Source organism: Taudactylus pleione, unplaced genomic scaffold, assembly GCF_031769625.1.
Source record: "Taudactylus pleione unplaced genomic scaffold, aTauple2 ptg000062l, whole genome shotgun sequence".
Classification (NCBI taxonomy): Eukaryota; Metazoa; Chordata; class Amphibia; order Anura; family Myobatrachidae; genus Taudactylus; species Taudactylus pleione.
In genome coordinates this window covers 4,299,462-4,324,333 of record NW_028284464.1, presented here as the reverse complement: position 1 = coordinate 4,324,333, position 24,872 = coordinate 4,299,462, and the positions used below count along the sequence as shown (strand labels likewise).

The window sequence follows — 24,872 nt, the reverse complement described above, 5'->3', positions numbered from 1 at the left end:
CTAAAAAGAGAGAGAGAGAGGGGGGGTAGAAGAGCAAGAAACAGAGGAGCAGGAGAGAAACAGATGCAGACAAAGTTCACTACAGAATCTCAAGGCTGGTTTTTGACAACTGGTTTTATTATTCAAATACAGACATATTGTATCTCTTGAGATCTCATATTTGTGCTACACACCGATGTATTTTATATGTGTTTATACTATTGTATTTTTTTATTTTAAGAGCAATATAGCAAATATTTCTCTCTTTAATATATTAAACCGTTGATTATGTCATTTATCTTTTGACACAGTATTCATGTTTTTTTTACTCTGTGGTATTACACTGGAATCAGTATGATTTACCGCTGGTTGCATGGCCGGCGGTTCTAATCCCGACAGCGGAAGCCCGGAAGGGGTGAAGATCCCGAAGCTAGAAAGGTAAGTATTAACTAAGTTATTTTTACCCCCTAACCCTAACCCTCCTTTAGGGGTGCCTAACCCTCCCCCCAAGTGCCTAACCCTAACCCCCCTCTAAGTGCCTAACCCCAACACCCCTTTCCCGCAGCCTAACCCGAAGTCTCCCGGGGGGTGCCTAACCCTAACCTCCCCCTGGGGTTGCCTAACTCCCCCTTCCCCTGCCTAACCCTAACCTCCAGGGGGGGTGCCTAACCCTAAGTGCCCCCCGGGAGTCCCTAACCTAATCCTACCCCCCCCGCGCGGCTGTCCGCACCCGACTCCCTGCTTACCTTTGATCGGTAAGCTGGGTGTCGGGCTCCCGGCGTAGGTCTAATGACAGGCGTCGGGATATGGACACTACCATGTGTTGTAATGTAACTCAGGGGCACTACGTGCGGTGTAATGTGAATAAGATTGCACTACTGTGTGGCGTAATTTGAATTCGGGGTACTATTGTGTGGCCACATCCCATCCTTGTGAGATCACACCCTTTTTTTCTGTCCTTTCATAAAAAATGGTAGGAAGGGCGCAAATTTAAAGTTTGCAGGGGGGCACTGAACACCTTTGCACCGGCCCTGATTACAGCTCACCATATATATATGGATATATTTAACAGAATCGGTATGTTATGCCGGCTAACAGGATGCCTCCTGTCACAATACCGACAGCGGCATCCCGATGGTTGGTATCCTGTCAGGGGTCGAGTAAGTATCCTTACCCTCCCCCCTAACCCTCCCCACCCCGCACCCTAACTCTCCCCATTAGTTCCTGAACCTAAGTCCCCCTCCTTCGTGCCTAAACCTAACCCTCCCCCTTAGTGCCTAAACCTAACCCCCCTGTGGTGCCTGAACCTAACCCTCCCCCCTAGGGTACCTAACCCTAACCTCCCCCAAAATCTAACGCTAACCCCGCTAGCTGTCCTAAACCTAACCCCCCCCCGCGGCTAACAGGATGGGCGCCCTGACCTTATCTCGTTCGGCCATGCGTCCTTCTGGATTCCGGCATTGGGATTAAGATAGGCATCGGTATTTCGACCCCTATCTTAACTTCCTTGTCGGGATTTCAGCATCGGCATAGAGACCTCTTGAGTACATCCCATATTTTACATGTATGACATTACTGCTCACCAAATATAACGATAACCATATGAGGAATAAAAATATAGTAGACAGTAATGGAAACAAAAAGAAATTTATTAACAAAGCTTTTCCCTGGGGCAACAATATCAGGTGCAGTACCAGTCTTTTAATACAAAATAATAAGTAGCTAAACCTACTAGCAAAATAACATTACAAACATCAACTTACACACTGGTTCAGTTGTCAGGTTATAAATAGAACTTTTCCATCACCAATATTCCAATATTGGTTGTGTATAGCTTTCAGTTTCACTAGAAAGTATTTTATATTCTCAGGTACAAAGGGCATCAGTCAAAACCAGCTCGACATTTACCCTATCCTGACTCTTGACCCACAATGACACATTCAAGAGATGACAAATATGAAATAAAACCTGAATAACAAAGGAGAAATTGTATTCAACTTGCACATTCAAGCCATCCCTCCTTAATATCCACATTTGCTAAACAGTAAGTACAATATATAGCCAGGAAACCTGGACAGAAAAATATTTTTTCAATAAAAATGACGTAGAATTGTTTATGAAAAAACAAAACACAAAACAAAAAAAAGTATAACAGGTATAAGAAGAGGTTGTATACATGTTGATATGGACTATATCACAATATTAACAGATTTGTCAAATAAAAGTAAGCAAGCTTCTTGGTAATATAATAAAGTTTAAATTCTATATTTAAACTTATAAATCCCACATTGCAAAAGCGCATTATAACGATTATTGCTGGTTTCATTTCTGCATGTTTTCATTATACTTCTGTAAACCTAGGCAATGGAGCAGATTCATATAGCTCTGGCTGGGTGGCGGGGTCTGTTCCAATGGGTAAAATGCTTGGAGCTATAACACAGGCCGTTGATCAACCAATGAGCTGCCCCGAGGCATCAGTTAATGCTTATTTCTGCTCACATCTCCAGAGAATGCGAGAAGATATTGTTCACTGTTGCTAAGGGCTGCTTGCAGGTTGTTCTGGGTTTGTAGTCAAATGGCTCTGGACACTTTACCTGTAGGAACACACCGTGTGAGTCAAAGCACGACTAATTGAATCTACCCCAATGTATTGTCTTTAGTAAATATGAAAGCTTGGTTTAGAATTACAAGAATTGGAAAGGTAGTGATTAAACTATGTAAAATACGTGGAAATGTTGTATGTGTGTGGAAAACTGCATTTTTCTAATTGACAAATGTCATTTTGTGTTTTTTCTTATTCAGTAGTCAACATCAAAAGTTTGTTCTTTATTGGTGAATTCCATTCTGAGAGAAGTGAAATTCATATTTAAATTTCTCATCCAGCAGCAGCAGAACATTACTGGAGTTAAAACAATAAGAATATTGTCTACTAAACATGTGGGTAATTAATCAAATGGTCAATAAAGGTCTACAAACCAGCAAGCGCTTTTTCTCCATCAATTTCTTTAAGTTAAATTAGTCACTTAAAGGACAATTCCACTTTATAATAAGTATTGTAAAATTAACGTAACTATCCCACTTACCAATTACATGAGACCGCCCCCCTCCCTCCTTCTGCCCTGGGAGAAATTGAGCTTTAAAATAAAAGTATAGATGTGCAGACTTTGCTGCAAGGGAGTACAATGTAGTGTCTGCTTCCTGCTACGTATTGCTGTCACATTTCAGGCCACCTAGTGGCCATATTGGATACAGGACTTTCAAATGTCATTAAATTGGAGGGATGTTAGCAGTAACTGGAGACCAGCCAACATTACATTCTGCTGTGGCCATCTCTGTACATTGAGACCAGAATCCATCAGCTATCCCCACAACATGAAGGAATGGTTTTCAAGGGGGACAGACCCCCACCATAGAGTGAGGGGATAATATTTTTTTTAATGGTTTATTATATGGCAGAATTGTCCTTTAAGCCTGAAGGGCAGGAAAGTCATGTCCCATAAGATTATCTACAGTATTATATAATGACAGCCAGGAGTACATAGAGAAAAAGCAGTAAATTATGTAAGTAAAACTGAAAATTTAACATTAGTAGTAAATGATTTATGAATTATATTACACAGCTGTGCTTATGAACTTAACCACCACTTTACAAAAGGCCAATGTATTGCTACCTATTGCTAATGATAACTACAAATTAGATCGGACTGCAAAATTAAAATACATTCTCTACTTAACCTACTTGTTATATATATGGTATAGAAGTAGTATATGTATCTTCCATAACCAAGATTATGGGGTAAATTTACTAAAGTGAGAGCTTTTAGAAGTGAGTTTTAGAAGTAATGTTGCCCAAAGCAACTAATCAGATTCTACTTAACATTTAACTAGCACCTTCTAGAAGATAATAGCTAGAATCTGATTGGTTGCTATTGGCAACATCACTTGTAAAACTCACTTCTAAAAACTCTCACTTTAGTAAATTTACCCCTATATATAATTATACTTTACATCATGAGTGGGCAGCAAATCATTGAATGCAGTCAGTCAGTCAGACAAAGATAGCTGGATATTGTAAGGATCTGTAAAGATGGGTACACACCTGATGTATATATCTGCAGATCGACTGATCTGCAGATATACTGTATCTGCAGACTGTGCAGAACATATGTTCCGCATACAGTCTGCCCGATCCGTCGTGAATGACGTCACAACTGGATGGGAGTTTCATGCGCCTGCCCAGTTGAGCTGTCAATCACCGCCGCCCCACGCAGCAAGTGTACGGGGGCTCGACTGACCGCCCGTACACACAGCATGATGCCCCAATATATCTGCAGATATACTGGGCATCGGCCGTGCAGCACAGCCGACGCAATATGTCTGTGAACGACGTTGTTCACGGACATATCTCTGGTACACACTGGCCGACACACCCACAATATATTGGCCGTTCAAATGAACAACCGATATGTCGGCCAGTGTGTACCCAGCATAAGGGATATTGCAAACATCCATAGAAAGGTGTTGGGGAATGACTTACTTAAGAACAAACATGGAAATTGCCTCTTGCTGCTGTTACATGTTTTCGAAAAAGAAATATGGTAAACAAAAGATACAGTGTTGCATTGTAAATAAAACACCTCTGGGAGCTTTTGTAATTCACTGTAACAAAACTGCAGTAACATGCTAGAAACAATTCTTTTTCTTGTAGCTAGGGATCATGCACTAGGAAACAGGGGTAACCAGGATCAATGAATGAAAGTGTATTCAAAAAAGGACTTTCACATAATTTTACATCCCAAATTGCATACTGATTTACACTTTCTGTGACATATGTATTAATAGATCGCAGAACATGTATTAATAATCATGGAACTGCTGAAATTATTAAGGATCTGTTTCACGGAGGATAAATAATTAAAATATCCCCTCTGTGAACTAAGGAAACTTTGCAGGGACTTTTGTTGCTGTAGCCTCTGTCCCTCTGAGTTACATTATATCCCCGGCATTTTGTAGAAGTGTTTCACATTTGTCCAAGACTTCTCCAGGGGAAGCTGACACTGCGCATGCACACAGTGCCAGCTTCTGCCACCGGCCATATGGCTGAGGGAGAGAGATTGGAAGATTTCTCTCCTGCTTGTTAGTCTCCATAGGCTTAAAGCAGTTTACACCACTGCTCTCAGCTTATGGAGGCTTACATGCAGCAGAGAGATCTTCCGCAGATGCTGTAAACTAACAGGGCCAAACTCTGAAAAGATTTGCTTTTTAATTGAGGAGTGTGATCTGCAGCGCTAATTAGCTTTCTGAAGGATATTTGTGAAATCTCCTGCATTGTGCTATTAGTACATAGCAACAATTGATAAAATTATGCAGAAACTGCAGTTACTACATAATTTTATAAAAAAAAAAAATACTTGATAAATAGGCCCAATGTCTTAAGTTATATTATCATGAAAGTCAAAAAGGAGAAACCTCATCAATAAAGGTGCAGCAATGGATGTCAAGCAATACCGTTAAGTGGACAGAAGAGCACTCCCTTCCCAGCCACTCTTATTTTTACGGGTGAGTGCTGGAAGGAAGAGGGGGGTGGTGGTAGTGGTTTTTGTTTTTGCTGATACAACTGGCCAGGTAGTGCATTAAATATAGCACTTATATGACTGTGGTTTCTTGGTCTGACTGTTTAATAGAAAAATCCATAAAAGATGTTTCCTCCAGGAGATAATAGCTATTATTACAGTTACCCAGAAGTTGTGTGGTCTTGTACTTGTGAAGTTAAGTTACAGTATCAAGATGCACAATATCATTTAGCACTTTCCCACTAAAAGTCTAAAATTGCTCAGTGTAAGAAAACATTAGGTGCATATATACCATTGCTGAAATATGGCCATCAACGGTGTGGAAACAAGGCTTTCAGATGAATATATTTGTGTGTATGTACTGTATATCATTTACAACAAAATCTAGGTTTTCCACAACACATTTCATAAGAATCTCTCTTCAGTTCATTCTCAGCCTATTTAAGATTAATCTTGAAGAAATATATACATTTATTCCCTGTATGGGAGCTAGTCCAAAAATACTACTGTATCTACAGTCACAAAATAGACACATTGGCAGAAATACATTCTAGATTTTTAAAAATAGACTCCAGAAAATGGCCCTATGCCCTGCCCCCTTGGAAGGTTACACCCGGATGTGGTCTGCCCCCCTCACACCACTGGGAGGTATTACCTATAGCAACCAATCAGATTTTAGTATAATTACTGTATTGCATTCTAGTAAATGATAGACAGAATCTGATAGGTTGCTATGGGCAATATCTGCACTTGTCTGTTTTAGAAGCTTTAGTAAATCTATTCCATTGTAACAAGTGAAAGTTTAAAAAACAAAATATCTAAATAATAGCTGTAATGCTATGAGGCATATTCAATTGGGCGCAAGGTTTAGCGAGGTACAAAACCTTGCGCCCAATATTGGAATACCGATGACTAAGGCCAATACCACTGCAGAAGCTCTGAGAAAGTATACTACAGAACAGAGTAAAATTTAATTGCATATCAAAGTTTCAATGTTTTAGACCAAGGGAAGAATAGAATAGAAACCCAAATTTATTAAGTGGCAGTTTTGAAAACCGCTATAAAACCGCCGACAAACCTGCCCAAAAAAATGAATAGGCTGAGGCAGGCGTGATTGCTAAATATAGCAGGTAAATTCATTGATTTTGACAGGCAAGATTGATTGACATGAATATCATCCTATTGGTCTAAAACATAAACAAATCACAGCACACACACAAAACACACACACACACACACACACACACACACACACACACACACACACACACACACACACACACACACACACACGACTTAAAAAAACAACAACAAAACTATATGGAAAAAACACCTCAATTTACAGAACAAGAAACAAGACAACCTATATAAAACTCACCACAATTAGCAGTCACTGTATTTTTCTTTATACTTTCCTAGAACTTTTTTCAACTCCACTTAAACTCCTCACAAACCCACAAATTGAAAGTAGCCAGCTGTCTGCTTCTATGATGTGAACTGAATGGTGTTTCTATAAAGCACCAATAAATGAATATGAATAGAATAGACTCTAATCCACAGTGGTTTTAATAGAAACCACCGACATATAGAACACACTGTGGTGGGTTGTCATTCCTAAACCAAAGGGGATTGACAGTGGATTATGGGCCTGATTCAGGTTGGTTTGCAATGCTGCGTTCGCACGCAGACGCCCAGCACTACATAATGCCGCTCCCTTACCCTCTTCTCACATCCATACTAATGTGCAAGTATGCAAAATCATCGGTAACATTGAGTAACATCGGAGCTGCACACACACTTTTGGTTAACATGACCCTGCTGCAGAAGTTGCTAAGCTTCCTACATGCAGTGAGAACTCAGGCTGCGTATGGGTTCGCTGTGAATAATTTATGCACGCCCCTGCAACGGTGTTCGAACACACAAACACGCCTGCGTTCGCACGACCACCCCCCATCACCACCCACAAATGGCACTTCCTGTCAAACAATGAGTGCTGGGTCTGCGTACTGGCTGCGATCACATTCCCGATAACACCGCCTGGTTTACGCACGTGCACTGCATCTTATACGCATGTGCGGATTGCAAACATCGGCTGGCTGCGTGAAGTGGAGATTTTGTCCATAGCAACCAATCAGATTCTAGCTATTATCTTCTAGAAGGTGCTTTTTAAATGTTATGTAGAATCTGATTAGTTGCTATGGGCAACATCTCCACGTCTAAAAACTCACTTTAGTAAATGTACCCCTTAGTGTTACTTCTTCTATTATGAAATTTTGAGTTGGAATGTTCAACTGAAAGTGCATGCTGTTAATTTGTAAGCGTTGTTAATTAATAAAGTATTAAGTGTTAAACTACATGAGCCTTGAGGTCTTTGAAGTTGTTCTTGCTTACAACTTATCATGAAAACACTACCATATAATTGTATGACTGCTGTCACTTATCACATTTACGTAATTATACTTATCATAGGTATCTGCAATGAAGTGTGACTTATACCCTATTACTGTCCGTCCACATATTGTACATTTTTAAGAATCCCACTTAATTTTATTTCAACACCAGATGGGAAAAGCCAACTTTATGCATATAAGATAAAAATGTATCACTTAGACATTGAGTTTCACTAAAAGTACCAATATTTACTGTCTAGCCATCCCCTAACCAATGGAGACAGTCTTAAAAAGTTGCATATAAAATAATCCATATGCTAAATCGGAGGCATCTCAAATGCATCCAGTTTTGCAACAGTTGCATGTGGTTAAAATAAGTCATACTTACACCCAACAATGTCATAAGCACATTTGTATGAAAAATTAAAAACACATTCGCTATTAGTTATGATTTAAATTCTGAAAATCTTTTATATTACAGCAGATATCATTTCCCCTCGTATGTATGAATTACTGTAAATTAGCTACAAATTCAATGAAAAAATATGCCCACAAAATTCTATACTATATTTAGGATCAATGAAAGAAGAAACTATCATTTTCAGAGGAGAACAACAAATGAGCCAATCAGAAGCGACTATCAAGTGCTGGTGACCGTCATCATCATTAACGCGTTCTGCACCCACAAGTGATATGGCTTTGAACAGGGGTATATGTGCTTCTCTGTGCCTGAACTCACAATTACACAAACACCTCTGTTTGGCATTGTACACATCTTCTCTCCCCCTTCTGCCTCTTTAAGTGTAATGTGGTAGAACTTCCAAATCTGCCAGCGGACATTGATATTAGCCTTTTTTTGTGGGCATGCGCAGTACAAATCTGCGTATGTTATGCAAATGCCTAAAGGGGCACATCCACTAGACGATCTACTCCCTGTCCAATCTCTAAACGATTTTCCCTTGATTTTTTCCCTTGAAATTTTATCTTTCAGTCTGAACTATTTGCAAATGATTTACAAACTATCTTTAATAGATCAAGTGAAATTGACCTGCATGTTCAGTCGACTGACGAGACGATCAAACGACCAGCGGGAGCGCGCATCGTTGATCGTTAACGACCAAACACTGCACGATTTATAAACGATTTTTAAACAATTGAACGATAACGACGTCATTATCTTTCAATCGCCTGCTAAAATCGTGCAGTGGATGCCCCCCTTAACTCGGAATCATATTGGCACACGATGGGCACACAATAAAAAAAGTTACTTTTTAGTGAAATATAATATCTAAGTAGCGAGATGGTGCATTTGTAGTCAGGTGAATGTCACCATGGTAATACTTACTGGTACAAAATATCCAAACAAGAACAGTTAAAAAGCTAGCTTATTCAATACTGCATAACTAGGACAGATTCATAAAATATTTTATAATAAAATAAGCACTGCTTATGCATTTTATGAGACAGTTGCAAAGGATGAATGTCATACACAATTTTACGGTTCTATAGCCCAATAAGATTTGATGCTGACAGTCACAGGTATTTACGATCCCGTTGCATAGAGATCCTCCAGACTCCCTGCTTTTCAGAGGAAAAATAAGCATTTGTTTAAATAACTTAGTTGCATGGCTCCTTCAAACAATGAAGTATTATGACGCATCTAGATAATAAAGGCAAGGATTGCCAATAGGTAATTATGCTAAATAAAAACTAATAATATGTAAAGTCAGATTTACATGACAAACACATGCTATGAAGATGCCATAGCTTCTGTTGTCACTAATACCACATTCCCAAGTTATCAAGAGTTATCAAAAATGTTCTTCTCTGTTAAGCCTGGCCTGTACTTCCAAAAATATGCAGAGGCACTAGAATCCACATATAGAGGCACATGTTGTGTTCTGGGTACACTTTGTGTATGATGAAGTATGTCAGGTCAAACGTGTCTCCTTAGGTTCCACATATACCTATCCTCATGCCCTCAGGACAGTCTCAGTTTTTCTGGCTCAAAATGTGGCTACAGCAAAATACATCAAAGTATTTTGTGAAAGTCAACAGAATCCATCATAATGCCCCTTTTGGAGAGATCACAATGTGCAAATATGCCACCATTATTTTACTGACTGTGGTGGCATTATGGCCATTTTTGGTTGCACTTTGCCATCAGTGTCTAAGGTGGCATCTTTGCTTTTCTTCCTAGGAGGCTTTTTAATAGGTGTTTTCTTAATGGCTGTTTCTCCTGTCTCCTGCTTTGTATTTGCAGCCTGATCCTGACTGCTGTTAGAATTCTGTTTTTCAACTGGATTTCCTGTGGCCGGAACAGTCTCTGAAACCGGACTGATCATTTTCTGTAGATTGGTGGTTGTTGGCAAAATTGGTTTGCTGGATTTCTGGTTGATGGCTGCTGCAGATCGCTTGGCTTTTTGAGGAGGAGTAGGTTTCTCTTTTTGTGTTTTTAGTGGGCCCATACCATTTTGGTTGGTGCTGGCATCCACCCTGTTGAGACTTTGAGTTTTTTCTTTTAGTTGGGCGGCAAGTAATGAAGCTGCCTCTGATGACATATGTGGATGAAGTACCTCAGTTCGAGACTTGCTGTGATCTGGACTTTTAGGAGCGTCTTTACCATCACCATTTCTTTTGTCAATATGGAGATTTCCTATCCTTTTCAGGGCATTTTGTACTGTCCCATTAATACTCTCTATATGATCATGGCTTTTGTTTCGGTGCTTAGATTTGGAAGGAGACTGAGTGACTTCAGAAGGTTTGGTTTCTGCACAGCTGACATCCTTCATGTACTTTTGTCCCTTGTCCTTATTCCTCATGATGACTTTCTCTTCATTTTTGCCTTGGCCAGCAGGGCTTGTATCGCTGGGGGTTCTCTTCCTATGGTGTTCTTTAACACTTGCATTTTGCTCTAATTGGTCACAATTATTGGTTGATTTATCTGGTGACTTATTAAATGTTGGTAATGAGTAAGAGTGATTTGAATTATACTTTCCATGAATCCAAGATACTTTAGGTTTTGTAGATGGGTCTGGTGGAGGAGGTTTTGTTCTTTCTGGAGATGGTGGTTTTGCACCAATTGTAGCACTTCTATTATCCATGGTAGGGTCATCTTCATCTTTGGACTGTTTAGATAACCTTGCAACCTTTGCATATAATGCCCCACCAGTTGAGCCAGAACCACAAGATGATCTTTCGCTATCTGAAGATTTGAGCAGTGGGGTTTCGCTGTTGTCAACTTGGGATGACTTAGGAGATCCAGAATCTTTCAAGTAGGTATATTCCCCAGCTTCCTCCTCATTAATTAGTGGTGTCAACTTTTCCAGGACACTGGCATTTGCCTTCTCTTTACAATCTGTCACTGATTCTAAAATACAGAAAAAGGACAACTGGACTTCAGTGACAGCAGTATATAGAAAAACAACCTCAGGTAACACATACAAAGAGGGAAATAAAACTTATTTGATTTTGCTGCAAACAACAGGATAATCTGATTTAGCCAGATAGCCATTAAATTTAAAGCAGTTGTTTCAGCCTTAAACTACTGTAATTGCTGCTTTAAATCATTTGGCTCTCTCACAAAAATCACGCTGGGATACATATGGACCATAATGGGCCTCATTTAGAGTTGAGTGTATGTCAGTTTTATTGAAAGTGGTCAAACACATTTCATTATCACAAAGACATATAAAATTGTGTCCATATCTAGATATATGTGTATCTTAGATGTGCAGATCCTAAATCCTGGAGAGGTGAAACAAGGGTGAAGTTGCATAGAGTAAGGCCGTGTTCATGATATGCAACCCCTGGGAATACCACCTAATCAAACATATACATATCCTCAGATACAGATCCAAGGTCTGTTGTAAAGAAAGAGAAGATAAAAGTGCAGATACCTGCAAAAGTGTGGACAGTGGAGAAGATCACTCTCTAAGGCAGATTTTCTCCATTTCAAATTTATGCTCACATCCTACAGTGCTGTCCTTTCCCTCTCTTAACAGTTATATTTCAAGAACCTCATCTCCTCCCAGTCCTCAAATCCCCAGCGTCTCTTCACCACCTTCAACTCCCTCCTCTGCCCAACCCCTCCTTGCCTCCCCTTCTCGCTCTCTGCCCTTGACTTTGCTACCTACTTTACATCTAAAATTGATTCCATAAATCAGGACATCATATCCCATCAGTCCCCCAGCTCTCCACCTCCTCCTTTCCCAGATCACCCCTCTCCATCCATTTTACCGACTCTGACATCCTTCTCCCCTGTATCTGGAGAAGAAGTCATAGCCTTCTTCTGCTCCTCTCCCCCTTCCACCTCCCCCATTGACCCTATGCCTTTACATCCCCTCTGCTACCTCTCTCCTTGTGCCTGTTCCCATCTTGCCAACCTCCTCAATCTCTCCCTCTCATTTGGCACTGTCCCTTCTGCATTCAAACATGCCCTTGTCTCCCTCATTCTTAGAAATCCTACCCTTGATCCTCTCCAACTACCGTCCCATCTCTCTCCTCCCTTTTAACTCCAAGCTCCTTAAGCATGTTGTTTACAACTGCCTTACCACCTTTCTTTCCTCCCACTCCCTCCTTGACCCTTTTCAGTATGGCTTCCGTTCTCTCCACTCCACTGAAACAGCCCTCACAAAAGTCAGCAATTACCTCCTTGCTGCTAAATCCAAGTGCCACTATTCTCTGCTCATTCTCCTTGACGTCCCTGCTGCTTTTGACACTGTGGACCACCCTCTCCTGCTGCAAATACTTCACTCCCTTGGTCTACGTAACACTGCTTTCTCCTGGCTATCCTACCTCTCTAACCAATCCTTCTCTGTCTCTTATCATGACTCCTCTTCCCCCCCCCACAGCCTCTTACAGTAGGTATTCCCCTAGGTTCTGTTCTTGGACCTCTCCTATTCTCCCTCTATACGTCCTCTCTAGGTGAACTCACCAGCTCTATTGACCTCCATTATCATCTCTATACTGATGATACTCAGATTTGTCTTTTCTCCCCTGACCTCTCTCCTCACTGTCTCTCTGCTGTCACTTCCTGAATGTCCCAGCGATTTATTAAAATTAATATGTCTAAGACTGAGTTGATAAATTTTCCACCCTACAACATAACCGCACTTCCCACCATTTCTTTATTAATTGATGGAACAACTCCTTTAGCCCCAAAGTGCGCTGTCTTGGAGATATCCTTGACCCCTACCTCTCCTTCAAACTACATATACAGAACCTCTTACAGTCCTGTCGTTTCCATCTTAAATATATTTTCAAGATCAGACCCTTTCTCGCCACTAAAACCCTCAAACACTCACTGGTCATCTCCAGATTGGACTACTGTGACGTCTTCCTTTCTGGCCTCCCCAACTCCCATCTCTCTCCTCTCCAGGCTGTCCTCAATGCTGCTGCTTGGCTCATCTTCCTCTCCAAATGCCCTATAACTGCCTATCCTCTACTACAAGCCCTCCACTGGCTCCCCTTCCCTTTCAGAACCCAATTTTAAGGTTCTCACACTTGCTTACATTCCTCTCCCATTTACATTTCTGACCTCATCATCCTTCACTCTCCTGTCCGCCCTCTTCGTTAAACAAATATATACCGCCTCTCATGCTACTGCCTCCCACTCCCACCTCCAAGATTTTGCCTGCACTGCTTTCCACCTTTTGAACTCTCTCCCTCTTCCCATCAGCCTCTCCACTTCTCTACAATCCTTCAAACGGGCTCTCAAGACCCACTACTTCATCAAAGCCTTCCAGCTCTCATCTTAACTTGCTGCTACATGCTCTTTCCTCTCTGTCTACCCCATCTGTGTCACACCAGCTTGTCTGCCCCTCCCCTTTAGAATGTAAGCTCTTACGAGCAGGGACCCTCTACTCTCTTGTGCTTCTCCTTACTTTACTTTCATCTACGTCTTACTCCCCACTAGGGCACCTTACACTTGGTTGCTTATGCTCTGTTGCTTATCTGGGTGTTATGGTCACTAATGTAGCAATGTATATTATCCTTGTCCTCTTCCTGTATTGTATTGTACTCTAAGTCACTGGTCAACCTATTTGTTTATGTACTTTGTAAGGCATTGCCGAACACTTGTGGCGCCATATAAATAAATGATAATAATAATATAATAATAATGATGACAACTAGACACTTCTCATTGTCTGCTAGTGTATTGACCCCTCCAGGCTAGTACTTATTAGTATCTTGACTATATTATATCAGGTTGTGGCCACCTACATTTTATATGGAAAATGCATTTATTGATAATATTGATAGGACACTGTTTTCTTGTGTTTATGGCACTTCATCATATTGTATATGAATAGAGTAATGCAACTTTGGCATTTACTACAGACTGTTCAGCCAAATGTCTATGCTTATGGGAAATAGGCCTCCATTTGTTTGTCTGACATATGCCTTAGGCATAAATACTGCTATTTTAGGTTGCACGTGCAGAGCACAAAATGTATCAAACTTTAAATGAGGCCTTTTATGTTCAATTTACTGCTCCTAAGGCTGTTAATTTCCTCAGCTATATTTAAATTCAACATTATAGTAATTTAGAAATATAATAATTTATACACATCATAGGCAAACGCACAGGGGATTCCCAGCACAAAAACTGTAGAATACAATACATTACAGGGCCACTATAATTTTAAATATTATGCTTTTAATAGTAGGTGGTGTCCTGTAATATATACAAATAGAATACAGTAGTTATTGGCTATCCTGCATACATTTTTATATTTTACTTACATACAGACCTGGCATGTGGTCAGTGATTCCGCAGTGACTGAAAACTCACCACTGTATGAAATGTCATTTTGCTATTAATTATTTTCTCTTACTGAAAACGTCAGCCATTAATATTATCATGCCAAATACCCTGCCATAGTCAAATGTGAATATGCTCTAGAAATAGTTGACTTACTCACCCTCATGAGGAACGCAGTATACCGGTCCATCGTCAGTGGTATCAAAGGATGAAAATGAACCACGAGACGACCATGATGGTGATGGTTGTTCAACAACGGATGGTGGTTCAATGAAGCTGCAATTAAACGTATTCTCCATGTCGTGATGGGCCACTGAAACAGAACAAAAATGCCAAAAGTGAGCATGTAAACATACTACATTAAGATGCTGTACAAAAATACTACTAACATTTCTAAATGGAACAATACAGCAGCGAATACTGTACCATTGTTAGTTATTACTTACTTGAAATATGGGCTAATTTGTTACATTTAGTGTTAGGGTTAGCAGACAAATTACCACCAACACTGTCTGCATTACCATCAACACTGTCTACCAGTTAGCCCTTATGATATATGATATGTTCACTACTAAACCAAATAGCGGAAAATGATTACATGCACATTCACTTTATATCTCGGTTGTGACCCAACCTAGATGATCCATGAGGCAACATAAGCCATAACAGTGAGATATGTGAAGGCAGCTTCTGTGTTTTAGCTGTAAAAAAAAAAAAGGCTAATTTAAAAAAAAAAATTACGTGGGATCCCCAAAAAAGCATAACCAGCCCTGGGCTGCTCAACCAGTCCTGGTTTCTAAAAATACAGGGAAAAAACAAGTAGGGTTCCCCCGTATTTTAGAAACCAGTACTGGGCTGCTGAGCCTGACTTGGTTTTAAAAATAGGGGGAAAAATTGCATAGGGGTCCCCCAATTTTAAAACCAGCGCTGGGCTCAAATCCGGCCAGGGTCACTGGGTCTCCCACTGGGCCACAATTTTATTGCACACACATACCACACTCACACATACTTACCTACTGCCAGCTCTTCGGTCCCGTTGTCCGAGTAGTATTCCAATGGGATACTTGTAAAAAAAAACTATTCTCACTTACCTCTTGGCGTAGATTCGGTCCTCTTCTCTATGTAGCATCCAATGGGTCTTGGCTAAACAAAAAAATGACTGTCCCGTTCCACCTCGGACAAGTATAGGTATATGTGTTATCACATATACCTATAGTACACAGAATGACGCTACTCTTCTGAAATTCTCACAGCCCGCTAGCCAATCAGAGGCCACTCTACATGTATAGGCCGCTGATTGGCTGTGACCAATGTACTGTAGAGTGACAAGCACGTGCGTCACAGCCAATCAGCGGCCGCTACATTTAGAGCGACCTCTACATGTTGAGTAGGTAAATATGTGTGAGTGTGGCAGGTGTGTGCAATAAATTGTACAATCTACAGTGTGTGAGTCTTTAACTATATTTTTTACAGCGGGAGTACGGGTGCCGGCCGCCTGCTGGCACTTGTAGTTCCACAAGTGCCAAAGGGCAGGCACGCTGGCACCTGTAGTTCCACTGTAAACAACAATAGTTTACATTATTATTTCAACACTATTACCCCTGCACCCACAGCTCCAGGGGTGCGGGGAAGACTCCCGGACTTCAGCTTAAGCCTGGGGTGCTCGGGAGAGGAGGGACCCCTTTATTGGGGGGCCCGCACCTCTCCTGAGATCCCCGGCATGGGCTGACTGGCTTGGGGTGATAATGCTTTGGTGGGTTGACCTAGTGAAAGGGTCCCCTGGCTGTGGCATTACACCACAGCTGAATTTGAGCCCAGTGATGGTTTTAAAAATAGGGGTACCCCTACGCAATTTTCTCCCCCTACTTTTAAAACCAGGTCAGACTCAGCAGCCGAGTGCTGGTTCCTAAATTCGTGGGGAACCGTACTAATTTTTTTCTGAGGCGCCAGGGGTTGGTTATACTTTTTAGGGGGGGGACACAACATAATTTTTAAAAAACATTAACATTTCAAACTATCTGCAGATGCAGAAAATTACACAGATCACACTGATCTGTGTATTCTTCAGCAAAACACACGCCTCAGGAGATGGTCTATCTGAAACTTCTACAGTTTGCTACAATTACACCCGCGATTGTTGGTAAATTCCTAAGTTCGAGTTATATACTTTTCAGTGAAAGTACTTTCGAGTTTGGCCAATTGTGTTTACAATCTCACCCAAGTTTTTCAGTGTACATAGAGAAATCTTTCCCAAACTCACCCGGGTTTGTCTTTAGTAAATTTGTGAGTTGAAAAACATGCCTAATCTCGACCAAACATGATTCTTAGTAAATGTACCCCTTTTGTATCTGTTTACAATCAGTGACTCTGAACCTTATGTTCCTACTCTCCGAGTCCCGGAACATCTGTAAAACGCATGAATTTTATGGTCTACATGGTCTCCAGAGTGAAATGAGCAGGACTGGGTGGAGTGAGGAAACAATTCTCAGTATAGCGTGTTATAGAGGCTCCACCCCCTACTGTTATAGTTTTGCAGCTTTGCAATGTGGGAGGTGGGGCCGTAATGACGCAGATTACCCCAACCCACCTAGTGACCACCTGCATCGCCCCTCTGGGAGGGAAGGGGGGTGCTCTAGGATGAAGCTTTGCCTAGGTTGCAGAGAGACCTTGCCTAGTAGCATCCAAATACCGTTATACAAAGCAAAAGTATTCCTAACGAGGCGCTCACAGGAATACCTTTGCTTTTGTATATGATTGTATCATTATTCCTGGGTGCACCTTCCTATGTCAAGAAAGATAAATAGACACATTATATTGATAACATAAGGAAAGGACAACTACTAATGGGTTCTGTGTGGATATATATTTTTTAGTGTGTAGCATCCAAATACCAGCAATCATATCTTCTTTTAAGGCAACTGATTCTGGTTCTAGAGGCTTATCACAGGGTTACCAGTGTGATTCATAATAGGTGTAAGTGACCAAAGCAGACAACAAAAGGAATTAAGAATGAGAATCTAATTAGGAGAAATGTTTTCTTTAACCTAGAAACAATAGTATATGGGCCATGTGATAATTTACTAGCTCACTTTTGCTTGTATTAAAAAGTTTAGCTAAGTGAGTCTTCCAACGCTGTTCTCCCTGTCCTGGGAAAAGAATGTTATTTAATATTTGTATGACTTACAGGCCATCGTAAGGTAATCAAAGCTGTGACCCCAGACTGATTAAATGAAAAACGGATTTCAGTTTAGCACAGTAAGCAAAATAATAAAAACATCACATGCTGCTGTAATAGCACAATAAGTGGCATGTCTTCATACAAACTTTAAACTGTGCAGTACTGTGAGTTGTTTTATTTAAAGTGAGGATAGCAATCGTATCTAATGCAAGAAGTTCAGCAAAAACAGACATCCCTCCCTCAGCCTTCTTGCAGTTTCGGCACTGATTATAATGCCAGCAGCCTAATATAGTAATCCCAAGCACCTGTAGCTGAGAAATTAGTTCTACAGCTCTGTGTGCACAGGAAACCAAATGCTGTCTCAGACAAAGCCAGTCTGCATACAACATTAAGCATGCAAGAAAGAACACTGGCCTTGCCTGCCAGAGATGTACAGTACATATAAATCCCGAGGGGACATTATGCAAACTTGTACAGATACTGTAGCCCAAAGCAGCCACTTGGATAGTGTCTTTATTCACATGCAATTGAGAAAAAGAAAGAAACCTGGTTTCTACGGGTTACAGCACCTGTGTACCGGCGTATCCGGTACTGCCTGAATACTCTGCCAATGCTGTTTGCTGCTTTGGGAGGTGAAAGTAATTTCTGGAGAAGTATGGTCTTTGCAATAGAGTAGCATACACATGCAGTTTCACCAGATTCCTCATTATATCCACTCATGTTCATAGAAACGTACTTCTTCTTTGAAGTTATAAGTAGCTGATTACATTTTACTTCAAGATTTTAGACAAAGGCGCCTAGTTATAAGTTGATTTTATTATGAAACCATCGAAACTGCCATATTCATATGATTTTCTGAAGTTATAGGATCGTGGACTTTTATCAAAACTTTAATGCAGGAGATATCAGAGGTATCTCCTATTTCCAGTGCTAAATAGATATCGGGAACCATCCCCATATGGGAACAGTGATATGGAGATATTTAACAAGCTCTGAAAAACAGCTTTTTTGAGCTTGTCTCCATTATATAATGTCTATAGGGAAAGCCTGGCCAGAGAGGGTTCTTCTTCCCCTCCATCCTTTGCCTAAACTGTATGTGCGCAGTCAGTAAGCCCTGAAAGTATAGTTAGAGAATCTTATTTGTATGTATTTTTCTGGCTAGATTTATGGGCTAAATTGCCTATAAATATTCACTCTTCTCTCCACAAGTAGCAGCAAATTTGTGAAAATGAATATATACTGTATGCCCCCATATCCTAACATTTTAGAATATTTTTATATACAAGGCATATCAACTGGGACTTACAGAATAAAGATCACATAAGGTGAATAGTACACACATAACCATTTTTTGAACAATTTGTCGATAACTACGTCATTATCATTAAATAGTTAAAAAAACCGTTCAGTTTATGAGTTATTACGATGAACGATAATCACAAATGCGCACTCACGTTTGTAGTTATCTTTCATCGTCCATTTCAGACTGTCCAACATGACGATTTTCATTAAGGGAAGGAACATTGGGCTTGATTCAGCTATGCGCTCGCAAGCGGGTCGATGGTGGCCCAGTGCGCACGCCACTGCGCGTGTGTGAGCCCCGGAGCGAGCGCAAAAAGCGCTCGCTCCGGCGCTCGCATCCAAAAGGGGCAGCTGTCGATGTTGATTGACAGCTACCCCGTTTGGAAGGTGGGGAAGGGGGGTGGTTGAGCAAACGGAGGCGTTCCTGCAGGAACGCCTGCCGTTTGTGGGCGGCCCTACTGACATCACTAGTGATGTCAGTAGGTGGAATTCCTGCTCTAAAAGTCAAGGAAGTCTACTGGGGCTTGCGGCAATGAGACCCTACCGCAAGGGTCTCGTCGCAAGCCCGATGGTCGCGATGGTCTTGACCATCACGACCATCATCATGGCCACTCGCATAAGTTGTGGGTGGTAACCCACAGCTATGCGAGCGGCCAAGAGGCCGCAACAAAAAAAACCCCCACCCTCCCTGATTCAGAGCGAGCGCATGCTTTTTGCGAGCGGCTCTGAATCAGGCCCATTATTCGTTCATCGTTCAAAAAATCGTTCATTACACTTCAAAAAATCGTTCGGTGTTTCAAGGGAAAATCTGACAGAAAATCGTTGGTTACAGAAATCGTTACGTGTGTATGCGCCTATACTGTGTATAGCTGTTTGTGGACACTTAGGAAAACATCATATCAGATACACAATATAGCAAAAATTAAAGCTTACAAACAATAAAGTATAATTTTAAATAAGTTGGATACAATTTGATTGAAAGGCTACAGTACATTTTCTCAGCCTCCATAGGTCAATGTATCAATTGCAGAGGCTCTAAGGGGGAATTCAATTGTTTTGGATGCCACGTTAATTAATGGGAGCCCATCAGTGCAATTCAATTGTTTTGGGTGTCCATTAATTCTTGTGCTTGTTACACCCAAATAGTCAGGTTTTAGCCACATAAAGCAGCTAAACCTGTCTAAAGTCCTTGTTAGGGAACCCACACTACCGTCTGGGTTCCCAAACCACAGACTTTTCACACATTTCTGCTCGCCACTTTAGGTTGGTGCGAGCAGAAATACCGGTGCTGGCGGCTCCCACTTCCAAACGGAGTAACAATTGAATTGCTCGGTCACTGAGAATGGAATGTTAAAATAATAGCGGGGGGGTTATAAAGTGGTAGTAATTTTGGATTATGATGTTTTTGTTTTTCTATTCACCAACATACAGTTTTGGCTTATGAAATGTGCTTGGTGGACAGATACGGGCACATAAAATAATGTTTGGGAAGGCAGATTTTGAGGTACTTAAATGAACCTTCACTTATAGAAGTTGTAGGCCAAAAAAGTGAAATGCCAAATGGTTGCCCATGGGTAATGTTAGTCAATAACCTTCATAGATCTTATGTTAGTGGCATTTTTTAAAGAGACACCCCATACTGTACATCCCGCATGGATCTATTTCTGCTATAGAAAACATATAACACAAGAAAATAATGCTCTGGAAAGTCCAAGAGACTTTCCAAAAATGGGGCAGTTCTCCTAGACTCCTGGGTAAGCAGCGCACTCTTTTGGAACCCTAGTGAAATGGGAGGGAGCTTGATGATGCCATTCACTGTGAATTGTGTCACCACTTCTCCCCGCACTTGCCACTTAGACCTCCCCAAAAGTAGACAAGTATGAGGTTACTATCGTGCATATTATCTATCAAAGCCATTGTATATGCAATTATCATCTAACAATTATATCCACTTGTGCAATGAGCAAAACCCTATCTACTGATATACTGTAGTGCAAATAGTCAGAGAGCTAGGCTTTTTTGTGTAGAATTATTTATAAAGCGTTCACACATAGGCAAAGTTGAGCGAGTCTGTGTGTCGGGGGCGTGTTGGCAGTTTCGGGCTATGCACAGATGAGTGTACATGAAGATGACCCTGTTTTTCAGACAGATCTTCTGCACCAGGGATAGGGCTGGTACAAGTGTGCAATCATGATGATGACAGCTATGAAACCAAGGGCACAGATAGGGGCGATTTGGTCACAGAGGTACGTAGAACCTAGCATACCAGCCAATATCCATATTTAGTTTTGTGTATGCAATTCAGATGTGATTATGTCCGTCTTGCATTGACCCAAATTGCAGTGAGACTTCTAATGAATTTCTGCCCAAAAACGGAAGTATGTACATACATGAGCATTATGAAGGAAAACAATCAGCAATGGCAAATGTAATATGTATATGTATATAGGGTGTGGATTGAAAGGTAAACAGTAAAAAGGTTGACAATGTCTAGATAGACACCAGATGTTAGACAGTCAAATACACCCCCTGACTGTCTAACATCTGGTGCAGGGGTTCCCAACCACGGTCCTCAAGGCACACTAACAGTCCAGGATTTAAGGATAGCCATACTTGAGCACAGGTGACTTAATTAGTACCTCAGTTATTTTGATTTAATCATCTGTGCTTTAGCATGGATAACACAAAAACCAGGACTGTTAGTGTGCCTTTAGGACCGAGGTTGGGAATCACTGATCTGGTGTCTATCTAGATATTGTCGATCTTTGTACTATAAATATATATATAATGAAAAAAAGGTTTGTGTATACACACAATGTCAAAAGAAAAACAGCGCTGTATCTATTTGATTTGTACTCAGAGACAAAAAGCCCAACTTCAATATAACTTCTATAATAGTCTTTCAAGAAAAAATAACACACTTTCTATATTTTCTTCCACAATATATGCATGTATTCAGTGTGGGCTTACCGGACCTGCAGGAATCTCACGCACATGGCACAACGACTGCTTTTATCCCGAGGGTGTATAAGAATGAAGGAAACCCCATAGATCCTGTGAAGAAACAATCCAGGATAATAGTTCCTATAGCGGTGGATATATACCGAGTCCGTCACCGTTCTCTTAGATACCTCCTCATGGGACCACGTGACTCTCACTCACGGCTATACGCGGCTCTCACCCGCAGATGTTAGTCCGTGTGTGCCGATGTAGTGCGGCTCCTGGATATGCCGGCAAACAGGTCTCACCTGTTCGCATCTGCCCCTCTGTCCAACATGCAAGATGATATGTGTGGAATATATATAAATGATGTAGGCTCCTATTTCAGGTCAACTGCCAACCTTGAAAGACATTGTGATTTTTTATTGTGGAAGAAGAAAGTGCATTTTTTCTGACTTTTTTATCTGTGACGTTCGTGTATTAAAGTTTTGTTTTATATGGAACCATTATTGTCTTTTTTGGATCCTATTACGAACTGGTGGTAAAGTTTCATTTGGAAATAGACATTTGCTGTGGAAAAGACTATTATAGAAGTTATATTGAAGTTGGGCTTTTTAGTCTCTGAGTACAAATCAAATAGATACAGCGCTGTTTTTCTTTTGACATTGTGTGTATACACAAACCTTTTTTTCATCTGAATTAATCGCACCTGGCAGATAGGTGCAAGTCAAATTACAGCTGCAGTAGGGAGCGCTTCTTTTAAAACCTATTTGTTTTTCCTTATAATATAGATAATGAAGTCATAGAAGCACTGGCTTAATCTCTAGGGTGTCATAGTGGACATATTGGCCCTGTACATAACCTGATTTGTGGCAGGCTCTGACACCTTTTAGCAAATATACACTTATGTCCCTAATAAATAATAGTGCAGGGTACACAGCTTCAGACTTGCAGGCATCTTCAAGTGTACAATTGATTTCAGCTCTCCATACACTATGTTAAACTGCATGATGGATTTGCATCCATGACTGCTAAAGGGTCTAAATTCAATGTAATAGTCATATAATATGTGAAGAACCCAGGATTTGAAATACATTTTTTTTTAACCAAAAGTATCAAACAACAAAACATGATGCAGTCCATATGGAAACTAAATTAGGTTACATTTCTTTACAATGATTAGACAAGTATTATTCTAATTATAGCATTAATATGACAACAATCTTTTGCATAGCGGATTATAGAGAATGTGTTAATCATAAGTGCCCGCTCTCCTTTAACAGAAATTACATACAGCAAGAGAGGTCACCCAATACATTTTTAATGGCTGCTTTATTGTTGCGTTAACACTGAATCTGTTTGCTGACTGCAATGCACTTGTGGTCCGAACCTGGGTGCCGTTGTGGTGAAACACATTTAGAATTCAGGCTTTCGAAGAAGCCTATTTTGTTATTGTACTAGTCTTTATGGAGCCCAGTATTAAGGTAAATTGTTTTTAAAGATTTCACACACGTTTGACTAATCAGCTTATTTATAGGACCCCTTATGTGACAAACATCACATCCAGGTCCCATAGATGCCGCAACCTCTGCATCAGCGGTAGTTCTGCCACTGTAGATAGCTTTACATTTATTATACACTTGTGGTAGTTGACTGGTTAATCCTAGATAAATATCAAGCTGAAAAGAAGTCTAAAAATGGAAAGTGAAGGAGAGGGCCACTGTGTGAAACAAACAATGCAGAGGATTATAAAGATAACAAACCAGAATCATGGGCCAAAAGCTCCACTATTGATCAGTAGCTAGAATGGAGAAAAGCCGATCAATTCATGAGACAACCTTTTCAAATTACAAAAATAAAAAAACACAATTTTTTAATAGGATCTGAAAATACAATTAAACATTATTTTGGATTTTGACTTCAGTTACCTATAATATTTTTTTGCCATTCAGACCAAGCAAACTAATATTGAAATGTCTTCTACAGCTGAGTTATACTGTGTTTTCCATGATAGGAAATGATTTCTAATCATCTTGTCAGATGTTATACTAATCCTACCTGATTTAATTATATTACAGGCAGGGGCATATCTTCCTATTGGCCAGGATGGCACTCTCCAAGGGCACCGGCCGGAAGGGGTGTGCTGGTGCTGCCCGGCAGTGTCACTTGCAGTCAGTTCTGTGAAAAGTCTGTGCTGCTGCTGATCTCTCAGTCAGAATCATCAGCACTAGATGACAAGGTAGGGGTGGGGGGGTGATCATCACCCATACAGCCACCACGGTGTCTGCTTACTAACTGCCAACAGGGGGGCACCACTTACTTTGCCAGGGGCACTCGGACCCCTAGATACACCCCTGATTACAAGCTACACAACACATACCTTTACACAGGAGCAGTACTAACAGGTGGTACAAGTGGTGCACCGCATCAGGGCCCACAGTTTTGAAATGGCCTGCGGCCAGGTTGCCATGGACTACTTACATTGGTGATTCAGTGGCACAACTATCAGCAGACTCAGCATTATACTATATAGTGTGAGACTCATTAGTGTACTATTCTGCTGAATCTGCTGACAGCTGTGCCATCGTCTCACTAGTGTAAGTAGTGGAGGTAGGGGGAGCAGACAGGGTGCTGGCTGGATAGGATCCACTCCCCCTCTCCACTGATGTTGCTGAGGAACAAAAGGTCACTCGTGACATCACACTCAGATAGTCTCGTCCCCGGCGATATAAAGCTATATATAT

The 24,872-nt window shown here is 40.8% G+C and overlaps 1 protein-coding gene across 1 annotated transcript in view; it reads right to left on the bottom strand.

Moving 5' to 3' along the window:
- Positions 1 to 9,733: 9,733 nt before the first annotated feature.
- SCARF2 (scavenger receptor class F member 2) overlaps positions 9,734 to 24,872 on the bottom strand; it is a 236,101-nt gene continuing 220,962 nt past the window's right edge. Inside the window, 2 exon segments of the mRNA XM_088465505.1 lie at positions 9,734 to 11,312; positions 14,869 to 15,021. Of these exon segments, the coding sequence (XP_088321631.1) occupies positions 10,054 to 11,312; positions 14,869 to 15,021 (1,412 nt within the window). The 3' untranslated portion in view covers positions 9,734 to 10,053.